Below are 13,350 nucleotides of genomic sequence, written 5' to 3'. Positions count from 1 at the left end.
TAAGGCAGGCCTGGTGGTGATGAAATCTCTGAGCAATTGCTTGTCTGTAAAGGATTTTATTTCTCCTTCACTTATGAAGCTTAGTCTGGCTGGATATGAAATTCTGGGTTGAAAGTTCTTTTCTTTAAGGATGTTGAAGATTGGCCCCCACTCTCTTCTGACTTGTAGGGTTTCTGCTGAGAGATCTGCTGTGAGTCTAATCGGCTTCCCTTTGTGGGTAACCTGACCTTTCTCTCCGGCTGCCCTTAGCATTTTTTCCTTCATTTCAACCCTGGAGAATCTGATGATTATGCGCCTTGGGTTTGCTCTTCTTGAGGAATATCTTTGTTTTCTATATTTCCTGAATTTGAATGTTAGGAATTTGACTGAAAAAAAAGGGGACTGAAGGCAGGGGACCGTCAGCCTTGCTAGGTTGGGGAACTTCTCCTGGATAATATCCTGAAGAGTGTTTTCCAGCTTGGATTCATTCTCCCCATCACATTCAGGTACACCGATCAAACGTAGATTAGATCTTTTTACATAATCCCATATTTCTTGGAGGCTTTATTTCTTTTCACTCTTTTTTCTCTAATCTTGCCTTCTCGTTTTATTTCATTGAGTTGATCTTCAATCTCTGATATCCTTTCTTCTGTTTGATCGATTTGGCTGTTGAAACTTGTATGCTTCGTGAAGTTCTCGTGTTGTGCTTTTCAGCTCCATGAAGTCGTTTATGTTCTTCTCTAAGCTGGTTATTTTAGTTAGCATTCGTCTAACCTTTTCTCAAGGTTCTTAGTTTCTTTGTATTGGGTTAGAACATGTTTCTTTAGCTCAGAGAAGTTTGTTATGATCCACCTTCTGAAGTCTTCTGTCAGTTTGTCAAACTCATTCTCCATCCAGTTTTGTTCCCTTGCTGGTGAGGAGTTTTGATCCCTTGGAGGGGGAGGAGAGGCATTCTGGCTTTTGGTGATTTCATCATTTTTGCACTGGTTTCTTCCCATCTTCATTGATTTATTTACCTTTGGTCTTTGAAGTGGCTGAATTTCAGATGAGGTCTCTGAGTGGATGTCCTTTCTGTTGATGTTGAAGCTATTTCTTTCTGGTTTTTAGTTTTCCTTCTAACCGTCAGGCCCCTCTGCTGTAGGATTGCTGGAGGTCCATTCCAGACCCTGTTGGCCTGGGAGTCACCCACAGGGGCAAGGATTGCCACCTGTTCCTTCCTCTGGTAGCTTTGTCCCAGAAGCCTACCTGCCAGATGTCAGCCAGAGCTTTCCTGTGTGAGGTGGCTCTTTGGATATACGGGGCTCAGGGAGCTGCTTGAGGAGCCAGATCCCTTATCAGAGTTCAGGTGCTGTGCTGGGAGCTCCCTGGTTCCGTTTAGAGCTACTGGGCAGGGACATTTAAGTTTGCAGCAGAACTTACAACCACCTCTTTTCCCAGGTGCTCTGTCCCAGGAAAGTAGGGCTTTACTTATAAGTCCCTGATGAGCTGCTGCCTTTTTTCAGAGATGCCCTGCCCAGTTGGGAGTCTAGTCAGTCTGCCTGCAGAGGCATTGCTGAGCTGCTGCAGTCTCCACCCAGCTGTTGTGTAAACTTCGTTGCAATTTTGTTTACACAGGTTAGGTTAGAACTGCCTTGGTAATGGCAGACTGCCTCAATAATGGCGGACGCCCTTTCCCCCAGCAATCTTGACTGTCCTGGGTCAGGCTTAAACTATTGTGCTGGCTGCAAAAATTTCAAGCCAGTGGGTTTCAGTTTGCAAGTCTTTGTAGGTGTGGGACCTGCTGAGCCAGATCACTTGGCCCCCTGCCTTCAGTCCCCTTTTTTTTCAGTCTTCCAGGTGCCAGCTAAAACAGCTGCCCAGATTTGTGCTGAAAACCCGCAGTGCTTGTCGGCCTGGCGGGAATCTCCTGGTCTGTGGGCTGTAAACACCGTGGGAAAAGTGCAGTATCTGAACCAGGGTGCTAGAGTGGCCAAAAAGTCCCTGATGGCCTCCATTGGGTAGGAGCGGGGTCCTCTGGCCCATTGCACTTCCTGGGTGAGGCAATGCCCCACCCTGTCTCAGTTTGCCCTCCTGGGGCTACACCTGCTGTACAAGCAGTCCCGTTGTGATGAACGTGGTACCTCAGTTGGAAATGTGGAGATCACTCGTGCTGCATCGCTCTCACTGGGAACTGTGCCTCGGAGCTGTTCCTGTTCGGCCGTCTTGGCCGGAAGTCCCCCAGCCCTGAATTTCCAATATACTTCAGCAGCAGACTCACTTGTCTCCAGTCCGTGGCCAGTTGGAAAAAGCCCCCCACCAATGTGCTTCCTTCCAGAAGCTGCCCTGGCATGTCCCAGCTCAGTCCCTCCCATCTGTGTTTGGGTGGCCCAGTGTGGCTCTCAGTTAGCATTTGGGCGTCCCAGCTCTCCTGGGTAGGAGGTAGCTGCCAGCATGCCAGGCTTCCTGCATGTGCCGGCACTTGGTTTGAGTTTTCACTGTGTTGAATTCAACACAGGCTGGCATTTCAATGTTACACATTTTGAAATCGTTGTGGGGTTTTTGTTTGGTATTTCCTAATTATTTTTTTCCCTCATTTCAAATAAGCAGAAAAGATAGTGTTGAATGATACCTAGGTATTTTCATTTTAGCAGCTTTTTCCTAGTCTTACCTACGCAGGTTCCAGCGAGTTCAGGAGTTTAACCTTCATGTCCATGGCACAGCCCATCACTACCCTTCTCTGTCCAGGGATGTATATTTGCATCTTTCCTTCGACTTGTGAAGTGAATGGAGGGGAAATATACAGTTATTTTTGTTTTTGTTTTTTGTTTTGAGACAAAGTTTTGCTCTTGTTACCCAGGCTGGAATGTAATGGTGCGATCTTGACTCACCGCAACCTCCGCCTCCTGGGTTCAGGCAATTCTCCTGCCTCAGCCTCCTGAGTAGCTGGGATTACAGGCACGCACCACCATGCCCAGCTAATTTTTTGTATTTTTAGTAGAGACGGGGTTTCACCATGTTGACCAGGATGGTCTTGATCTCTTGACCTCCTGATCCACCCACCTAGGCCTCCCAAAGTGCTGGGATTACAGGCTTGAGCCACCACGCCCGGCCCAAATGTACAGTTTTAACTGAGTTTGAAGTGGCTTTCATCTGAGCACCCCTGTGCTGAAGCATGCCTCTTCTTCTGTAAGCAGAGGGTCTGTGTGGGGAAATGGCTAAACTGCCTGCCTTGTCTTCCACTACAGGCCGTGGCCACCCGGGAGCCCAATGCACAAGACAGGTGTGCATGCCAGGACGGCGGTCCTGGAGATGAAGACCTGGAGCTGCGGCCTGTGGACTCGGCTGTGCCCATGGCCATGACCCAGGCTGCCCTGCGGCCCTGGGCACCCTGCCCAGAGAACATGACCACTGCCCCAAATGGCCCCGGGCCAGGCCCTGCAGCCCCCTGTCCAGGCCCAGACCTGAAAGACCTCAAGATGGTGACCTCCACTACATGTGGAAACGGAGTCTGTGGCTGCAATCCTGGTGGCGACACAGACACCCAGGAAGCCAAACTCAGCCCAGCCAAGCTTGTGCGCCTCTTTTCCACCAGTCGGAAGAAGACGAATGCTCACCCCGAGCGGCCCCACTCTGTGGTCCTGGTGGGCAACTCCTCCGCGTGGAACACCCTTGCCTCCTTCCGGAAAATGGGATCCTTTAAGAAACTGAAGTCCTCAGTCCTGAAAGGAATTCAGAGCCGAGAGGAGTCAAATGCCTGTTCAAAGGGAGAGGCTTCAGAGCATGGCCTGGCAAAACCCATTGCAAATGGCACTGTCCCAGGAGCCCAGGCAAACAGGGAATCCCCCTTGGCACCAGGAGCAGTGCGTGGCGCCCCCAGGGCAGCAGAGTGGGGCACATTGGATGGCTCCGACCCTGAGGACACGGATGATGCCTTTCAGCGGAGCACGCACCGCTCCCGCAGCCTCCGCAGAGCCTACGGCCTGGGCCGCATCTGCCTGCTGGACATGCCCCAGAACCATGCCACACCCACGATAGCCACTGGCCAGGCACCCACCACATGTGAGATTCTCGTGAGGGACCCTGAGAACAACAGCATGGGCTGCAGGAAGAGCAAGAGCACCGACAACCTCGCCTTTCTGAAGAAGAGCTCCTTTAAGCGGAAGTCCACCTCCAATCTTGCAGACCTCAGGACAGCCCATTATGCACAGGTGCCACAGAGGACCCTGAGCAGTTCCTCTGCTGACTCCCAAAAGCTTGGGTCAGGAAGGACCAAACGCTGGAGGAGCCCGATAAGGGCCAAGGACTTTGACAGAGTCTTCAAACTTGTGAGCAATGTGACCGAGGCTGCCTGGAGGAGGGAGAGTCCCAGGAGTGGGGCTCCATCCCCTGGTGAGGCCAGCCTGAGACTCCAGGCACACAGCCAGCTGCATGACGACTACTCACGCCGTGTATCCAGGAACACCGAGCAGGATAGCAGGCGGGGTGTGGTGGTCAGGCATGGCACCACTGCAGACTGCTCTGTGGCCCGTGGTTTCAGCTCAACCACCTCTAAGGGGCCCTGTCTAAACACCGACACTGCCGTGTTTCCTCTTGAAGCCAAAAGTTCCTGGGCAGTGGAAAGCTACAGTCCTTGCACTAGAAGCTCCTTGCCAAGCCCGATTGCCCAGGATGTGTTGAGCAAAGACTCTCATGACCCAGATGCTGGCAGCCAGTTGACATTTGACCCTGGGCAGCCTCCCACCCCTCTACGGCCCACCACACCCAAGCCCCAAAGCCCTCAGAGCCCAGGGACGGGAAGTGCCGAGTGTCACAGCAATCGCAGTGCCCCATCCATGAGTTCAGAGGAAAGTGAAGGAAAAACAGAAGAGCCTGATCAGAGAGAGCCGGAGCCTGTGTCCTTGCAGGATTCTTTGGAAGCCACACATAGTGATGAGGGCAAGGGCCTTCTGGTGAACATTGGTGGGGCAGCCGGCCCAGAAGAAAAGGAGGAGGAGGAGGTAAGGGCAGCAGCAAGGTCCCTCACGTGGGCGACCCTGCTTCGGGAAGGGAGCTTGCACAGGGGCACTCTTGCCTCACCTAAAGATTACCTTGCTGCACAGGTGTTGCCCTTGGTCCCTAACCTGTCAAGTTGGTAGCCCTGCACTGACCTAGTTGCCCTACAGTTATTAGTGAGAATAGGAGTTGTCAAGTTGCTGTTTACCAAGTTCAGAAATAATATCTATCTCCTTTGAAATAAATTGCCAATGTATCAGATTCATTGAGATGGCTTTTGCCATACTGTTCATTCAAAAGATGTTTATTGAACATGTACCAGGTACTAGATTCTGGGGGGGGGGGGAAATAAGTTGTAAACAAACTGTTGTCTGCTCTATGCAGCTATTAGATGCACCGTTTTTATTACCCGTATCTTTCTTCCTTATATTTTAAGCTGTTTCTGTAACCTTTCTCACAAAGCACATATAGGTGAAATTCTTTCTGTTAAGAGACTAAAAGAGAAATTCTTTCTGTTAAGTGACACCCAAAGGGTCCTATGACAATACGACAGGTTATTACCTAACCAACATGAACACATGAAGGGTGAGCAAGGCTGAAAAGAGCTTTACTGGGTGCCTGAACAGCTCTCAGCAGAGAGGAAACCTGCAGTGGGTTGCTCCGCTGATGAGTGGCTGAGTCTGAGGTTTTATGGGCTCAGAATGGAGGAAGTGCATGCTGATTGGTCCATGGGCGGGCCTGAAAAAGCACCACTTGATTAGTTGAAAGGCATCAAGAAAGTTCTTACTCCAGGTCACTGACTTCACTCGGAACTGGCATCTGGGCTCTAAGGCTTTAGGCCATCCCTGGCTTGAAGATGGGGTTTCACTGGGGACCCATCTACTCCAAGCTAAGAACCTGTCTGTCTCCCACAACCATCACTAAGTCTGTGTAATTTCCTAGGAATTAATTAGGGACATGCAGCTTGGTACTTGTCAACCTTTGAATGATGCTTGTTCAAAGAGATTTTTATGATGCGTTATTGTACTTATTTTAGAGTTGATCATAAGCATCTCATGAATTGACTCAGCTAGTAGCTGTCAAGGTTACAACAGCATTTTTTATAATATTTTGTCAAACATCCAGACAACTGTATAATTTTCACTTTATAAAGCATTTAGTTACGTAGCTGGAATACAGGGAAGTGCATTCATGTGTATATCTTGCAGATTAGTTTTCACATACATTTCTAGATCGATTTGCAGGTATAGATTGGTGCTTGCCGTAGAAAATAATCCCCTAGCAAATGTTCCTTTCCACCCATCCCCGGGGAGGACCTCAGTTTTGTCTTAACGCCTGCAGATGAATGATTGTACAGAAAGGTTTGCAAACTCAGACATCAGGACGGCCTCTGCCGTGTCCATGTTGACCTTTGCTGTACAGAGAGACCTGGTTAGTAGAACCTTTGTAGAAAGACCTAGAAAGTAGGACTATTACAGAGTACTTTCAGGAGATTGAGATTAGTCTTGAGCGCCCCTGGGCAGCCAGAAAAGAGAGACTGCACATTCTCCGTGACCTGAGGTTCCTGTGGAGAGCTCACCACTTTCTTTCAGAGGTCTTGAATATTGACAGTCATCTGCTCATTTGCATATTTGAGCATGTGGAGGTTGTGAGGACACAGAACTAGTTGCCAGACTTAGGAAGGAGTTCCAGTTCTGCCAGCTCCGGTGTGTACAACTGACCAACTCTTCACTCATTCCTGGGTGCGATGAAGGGTAACATTCCTTCCACTAAACACCGTGCCTGCCCCATTCATAGTTTGGAAACTTCCCTTCTTAAAAAAGGGTTTGTATACTTCTGGAGGGTTCTTTATGTTAAAGATTGGATTTTATTTTCCACTTAACAAAATTAATTTTTAAAAAATCATTGAAATATTTTATTCCTGAGAACCTTTAAGTGATTATATGTGAACTAGTGTTTAGTTATTTGCCCGGGTGATTTTGACCATTTTATGGTTTTATATGTATATTTGCTATTCTTAGTTATATAGAATTTAATATCTACACACAAAAGATCTCCAAAGATAGAAAGCAGAACAATTATATTGAAATCCAATTTATTAAAGGTGCACATATGTTGATAATTCTACAGATTTGCCTCCAAATATTCATCACCTTTTTCAGTTGCATTTGTATCTTCAAAATTCTTTTTTTTTTTTGAGACAGTCTCAGTCACCCAGGCTGGAGTGCAGTGCAGTGGTGTGATCTCAGCTCACTGCAACCTCTGCCTATCGAGTTAAAGCAATTCTCATGTCTCAGCTTCCCAAGTAGCTGGGATTACAAGCATGTGCTAACATGGTTAATTTTTGTAATGTTTGAGAGACAGGGTTTTGCCACATTGGTCAAGCTGATCTCAAACTCTTGGCCTCAAGGGATTAGCCTACCTCGGCCTCCCAAATGCTGGGATTATAGGTATGAGCCACCATGCCCCGCCTCAGAATTCTTATATAGCACATCAAGCTTCCTCTTGTACATTTATTTATTTATTTGCTTGTTTGAGACAGAGTTTCACTCACTCTGTCACCCAGGCTGGAGTGCAGTGGTGCATCCTCATCCCCAGCTCACTGCAACCCCCATCTCTCAGGTTCAAGCAGTTCACCTGCCTCAGCCTCCTGAGTAGCTAGGATTATAGTCACCTGCCACCACACCCGGCTAATTTTTGTGCATTTTTTGTAGAGATGGGGTTTTGCCCCTCTGTATGTCAAAAAGGGAAAATATAGCTGTGGCTTTACCCAGTTTGCATTTTATGTGTTGGGGTTTTTTGGTGTTACTCCCACAGAAGTGCTTGTGAAGTAGAACCTGAAATCTTCATTATTTTGGCTTTGAGAAACAAAATACAAACCAAAGGAAACAAAAAGTTTGTGAAATGCAAGAATTCCAAACTCGATGACTTAAAAGCAGTTTTTGTCTATTTTATAGTATTAAAAAATTAAATTTCAGTCATTACTATGAGTCAGGACACAGTTTTTTTATTCAGTGCATTAACAGTATGGTTCTACTTACAGGATTAAAGCAAATTAAAACTTATTTTGTTGAATGTGAGAAGGTTGTAATCAACATAAATTATGGTGTTATTTAAAATAAATATTATAATGTACTTTCAATAGGCAGAATCATTTTTATTTAGAATTACTTATTTATATCATAATACCCTAAAAATGACAAAACAATCTGAAAAATTGTAAGCAGTTTAACAAGATTGTGTATTGCTGTGAAAAAGAGCTGGGAAAATGTCCTGCCGTTTTAATTTGCAAAGCATGCTGTACTGCTGCCACCTAGTGGTAAGCTTTGTTTTAAGAGCAGTGGGTCTGTTGAACAAGTCCTTAAGCTTGTGACCTGGTTTTAAGTTACAGGTTGCATTTACTTGTTGACAGTGCTGCCTGTTGCCTTCTGAAAGTATTGCATGGGAGTTTGGAGCATTTATGCTGCTTCTCCTACCAGCTTGCTAAGGAGAAACCCCCTCCTAAGTGAGTGGAAACTCAGGCAGCAGAGTCAGTGGTACATGTAGTGCTAAATATGCCGTGGAAAAAAATTCTTTTAAATGATGACAGCCAATTGGACCCCTCTCCAGGAAGCTTTGGTAAGCTACAGTCTCTTGGCACATGTTTCTCATTTAGTTGGGACCCTGGTCCTATTATTAAAAGATCCTTGGCAACTGAGGCAAACTATTGAACTTCTCCTGGTGCGGGTCTTTTCAAGGGTAGGATATGGAGTAACTTCATCCGCCTCTGGGGATGGTAAGAGCCAATGAAATTATTATTATTATTATTATTATTATTATTTATTTATTTTGAGACAGAGTTTCGCTCTTGTTACCCAGGCTGGAGTGCAAATGGCTCGATCTCAGCTCAGCCTCCCCACAACCTCTGCCTCCTGGGTTCAAGCCATTCTCCTGTCTCAGCCTCCCGAGTAGCTGGGACTACAGGCGTGCGCCACAATGCCCAGCTAATTTTTATATTTTTAGTAGAGACGGGGTTTCACCATGTTGACCAGGATGGTGTCGATCTCTTGACCTCGTGATCCACCCGCCTCAGCCTCCCAAAGTGCTGGGATTACAGGCGTGAGCCACCACGCCCGGCCAAGCCAATGAAATTATATGTGTTAAACACTTAGCCCGCCCTTTGACACTGACTGCCACTGTGTGGTCATCATTGTTTAGATGATTTTTCCATCCTAGACTGACATGACTTTTTAAGACAGGGACATTAAGGTCAGTTCTTTCCAGAACTCTTTTTCAATATAACACTGTATTACAGTCTTAAAGGGGATGGGGAAATTCTTCAAACAGTTAGTTTGACATCTTGCTACTTTTAAAAAAAGCCATGAGATTTAAGTTCCAGCAGAATCCAACATTTATATTTTCATTCAATTATGCACCCAACCATATTTGCTGAGCACCTATGAGATATAAGAGTCAGTTAGGCATGACTCTGTAGGGAATGTGGGTGATGCCAAGGAGGTTGTACATGTGCCCAGATACATCTAAATCATAGGAGAACCTGATGGATTAAATTCCATAAAAGCAAAATGCCATGGGTTTCAGAGACTTGCAGTTCTCACCATGTACCGAATCAAGGAAGGCTTCATAAGGGTGACTGAATCTGATTTGAAGAAGTAGGATTTCTCCAGGTGGTTATGGAGAGGATGAGATACCGCAGGTTGGGCATGCAGAGATTTTCTGTGATTGGAGAGAAATGGAAGGAATGTGATTTGGTTTGATATAGGGGAATAATCCAAGTTAAGATGAAATCATTAAGTCCATTATGTTAAGTGAAATGAGCCAGGCATAGAAAGATAAGTACCACGTGTTCTTATCATATACGGAAGCTTGAAAAGTAGATTTTGTCAAAAAAGAGAGTAAAATAGTGATTTTGAGAGGCTGGGAAGGGCAGAGGGGGACAGCAGAAACTGCTTAACAGGTACAGAAGCACAGCAGGGTAGGAGGAGTGAGTCCTGGTTCTGTAGCACTGTGGGGTGACTACATTATCAGTAGTTATTGTGTATTTCAGATCACTAGGAGAACAGATTCTGAATGTTCTCAATACAAAGAAATGATAAATACTTGAGGTGATATGCTAGTTACCCTGATTTGATTATTTCACATTATTTTCATGTATTCAGATAAATGTCACATGGTACCCCATAAATATGTGCAGTTTTTACATGTGAATTAAAAATAGTAAGAAAAGCAAAAAGAATACCATAGGGTTACAAAGTAAAAAGAATTTTTAAGAGATGAAGTCATTAAGTCCAGGGCATGGACACTTTTGAATGCCAGAGTAGAGAACCTTTACTGTGCTTGATAAACCCTGAGGCACCAGGGACATTTGTGAACAGAGGCAAGCTAGCCTCAGAACTGTGTTTTGAAGAGATTGGGCCCCTGTTGGTAGAGAAGAGGACTGGAAAGAAAGGTGACCAGAGGGAAAGATAACGGAAGGTTCCTGCCAAAGAGCTGAGAGTTGAGAAGGGCCTGACGGTTTTAATTCACATGAGGGTGGACATGGAATGTGTAAGGAAGAAACAGGAGTGAATATTAATAAAACAGAAGTCAAACAGTGCATAAGGAACTGTCATGTACCTCACCACTCAACACCTGCCATGTGAACGGAAGGGGTTGAAACAAAATAAGCTGTGTGCACTCTCATTGGTGCAGTCTAGCTGGTGCCAGGAATGTGTGCATGTCATTATGACATGGTGGTCGAAGGCTCCTCATGAGACTGCACTCAGTACACAGGAGCTGCAAAGGTGGGATTAGGTGCTCTGGGTGGAAAGTGGCAGAATTGGGAGGGACAGTGGAAGGCCAGTGCCCTGGGAGCGGTTGCAGAAGGGCACTGGCCTTCCAGGCTGGCAGGAAGAGTGTGGGGCAGGAAGGGGATGCCCACACCTGAGCTCAGCTCTGCTGCTTCCTAGTTCTCGACCTTCTAAACCTCATTTTCCTCTCCTGTTAACTGTGGGCGGTAAGTGTCCCGACCACATAGGATTATTGTGAAGATTAGCAGAGGTGATGTGTGGACTTGGCATGGGGCTTTGCATGTACGTTTCTAGCAAAGTGATGCACCTGTTGTGCTCAGGGAGCTGCAGATGGCTCGCAGAACTTCTGTACAGGACAGCTGGCTGGAGAGGAGGGAGGTAAGTTTAAGCAGTTAGGTCCAGACGTCATTAGGAAGGGTCTTGCTTACACCTGTGAATTTGGACTTTACTTTGCAAGCGATGGAAAGCCAGTGACATTGTTAGAGTGGGAATGCAGAGGGATGTTCTGTGGCTGAGGCTGATCAGACCAGCTCTGTAGAGAGGGCTGGGCAGGCAGTGGTCAAGGGGAGAGACTGTGTCCCTCAGCACTCTAGTCCAGGGTTGTGAAATCTGTACTAAGCCTATGGAAATGAAGAGGAGGGGATGGATTCTAGAATTATTTAGCAGTCTGCATTTTAAATTAGTGTTGGAATGTTCATGGGAAGAGAGAAGTCTGGGATGACTGTGTATTTTGTTGGGATGGCACCCATCAAACAAGCCACCAACGCAGTGGACCAGGAGAAGCAAGAAGGGGATTTTGTAACCCTACAATGTCGGTAAAATAAAGCCTCCCTCTAGCTTGTAGTACTGGAATAACATAACAGGTGAACAGGGGCCACGTACAGGCCTATTTTCAATTTGAATAAACAACCGTGGAGTTTTGTGATGGCCACAGATGCTTCATATGTGATGACAGCTCCAAGGGGCTGTTCTGTGTCATTGAATCAGAGGTGCAGCTCCAGGACACAATTGTTCTCTTAAGTTCCTTAGGCGCATTACAGTTTAGGTTAGCTCTAATTGCCAAATAGGTTATGGGAACAGCTATTTCACAGACACTGCTGGAACCGGAAAGATGATATATACTTTATAGGAGTAAATGTAGTGACTTTAGAAGTCTGCCCAAGATTCTGTTAGCAGTTTCAATGAGGTCTAATTTGCATAATATCAACTCATTGTTTGTAGATATGAAGTTTGATGAATTTTAGGAAATGTAGACTGTGGGGCCACCACCAGCATCCAGCTAAAGAACACGTGGCTCCCCCCAGAAAGCTTCCCCATGCCTTTTATACTCAGTCCCTGCTCCCACCCAAGAAAAGGCCACACCTGATGGGCTTTGTGTCTACACATTTTATGAAGCAAACAATTCAGTGATTTTTAGATGTTTGTGGCGCTCTGCAGCCATCACCACACTAATTTTAGCATGTTGCCACCACCCTAGAAAGAAGCCTCGTGCCATTTGCAGTGACTTTCTGTTCCTAGCCCCAGCCTGAGATCTATCTACTTTTTTGTGTCTATGATTTTACTTTCCCAGATATTTCATAGAAATAGAGTCCTGTAATATGTGGTCTTTTGTGACTGACTTCTTTCGCTGAGCAAAACCTTGTTTTCAAGGCTTGTCTATGGAGTGTGATCAGTGTTTCCTTCCTTGTCATGGCTTCGTGATATTCTAATGCCTGGCTATACCTCACTTTGTGATCTGCTGTTAGAGACTGGTCATTTCTGCCTTTTCGCTATTATGAGTAATGCTGCTGTTGTAAGTGAATACTTACATGCAAGTCCTTGGGTGAAAATATGTTTCCTTTCTCTTGGGTGGATACCTAGGGGTAGAATTGCTAGGTCCTGTGACAACTCTATGTTTAATTATTTGAGGAGCTGCCAAGCTGCTTTCAAATGGCTCTACCATTTTAGAGTCCCACCGCACTGTATAAGCGTTCCAGTTTCTCCTCATCCTTGCCAGTACTTGGTATTTTCAGTATTCAGAACTCTAGCTGTTCCAGTGGGTGTAGAGTGGTATTTCATTTTGGCTTTAATTAGCATTTCCCTAATGACTAAGGATGTTGAAAATCATTTCGTGTGCTTACTAGCCATTCACGTGTTATGATTCGATGAATTGCCTGTTCAGGTCTTTTGCTCATCATGTCATTGCATTCTTTGTCATCCTCTTATTGAGCAGTTAAGATTTCTTTATATTTCCTAGCTACCTGTTCTTTATCAGATAATATGATTATTCAGCATTCTCCAGAGGTTGAGAAACCAGTAGGATACATATGAAAATCGGCTGGTGCGATTAAGGCTAAGTACCAAGATCTGCCATCTGCAGCCTGGAGAACCAGAAAGCCAGACGTGCAGTTCAGTGTGAGGCTGGACGCCTGAGAACAAGGTAGTTGAGGTGAAGTGCTGGTGTAAGTCTTGGAATCTCAGGGCCCAAGAACCAGGAGCTTGGATGTTCCCGGGCAGGAGAGGGTAGATGACTGCAAGGAGAGAAAGGGATTCCTGGCCTTTTTGTCCTATTTGTCCCCTCAAGGGATTGTAGATGTCTACCCACATCCCTGAGGGTGAATCCTCTTTACTT

The 13,350-nt window shown here is 46.0% G+C and overlaps 1 protein-coding gene across 8 annotated transcripts in view; it reads left to right on the top strand.

Annotated features, from left to right (window-relative positions):
* Positions 1-13,350, top strand: part of SPATA13 (spermatogenesis associated 13) — a 326,284-nt gene that overhangs the window by 236,352 nt on the left and 76,582 nt on the right. For all 8 annotated transcript variants that reach the window (XM_035302346.3, XM_078375182.1, XM_078375178.1 and 5 more), the window contains one exon: positions 3,204-4,955. In XM_035302346.3, the coding sequence (XP_035158237.3) occupies positions 3,204-4,955 (1,752 nt within the window). The remainder of the gene's footprint in view (positions 1-3,203; positions 4,956-13,350) is intronic.

This window comes from Callithrix jacchus, chromosome 5 (genome assembly GCF_049354715.1).
Source record: "Callithrix jacchus isolate 240 chromosome 5, calJac240_pri, whole genome shotgun sequence".
NCBI lineage: Eukaryota > Metazoa > Chordata > Mammalia > Primates > Cebidae > Callithrix > Callithrix jacchus.
The sequence above is the reverse complement of the archived record's forward strand: the minus strand, read 5'-3'. Positions and strand labels throughout refer to the sequence as shown.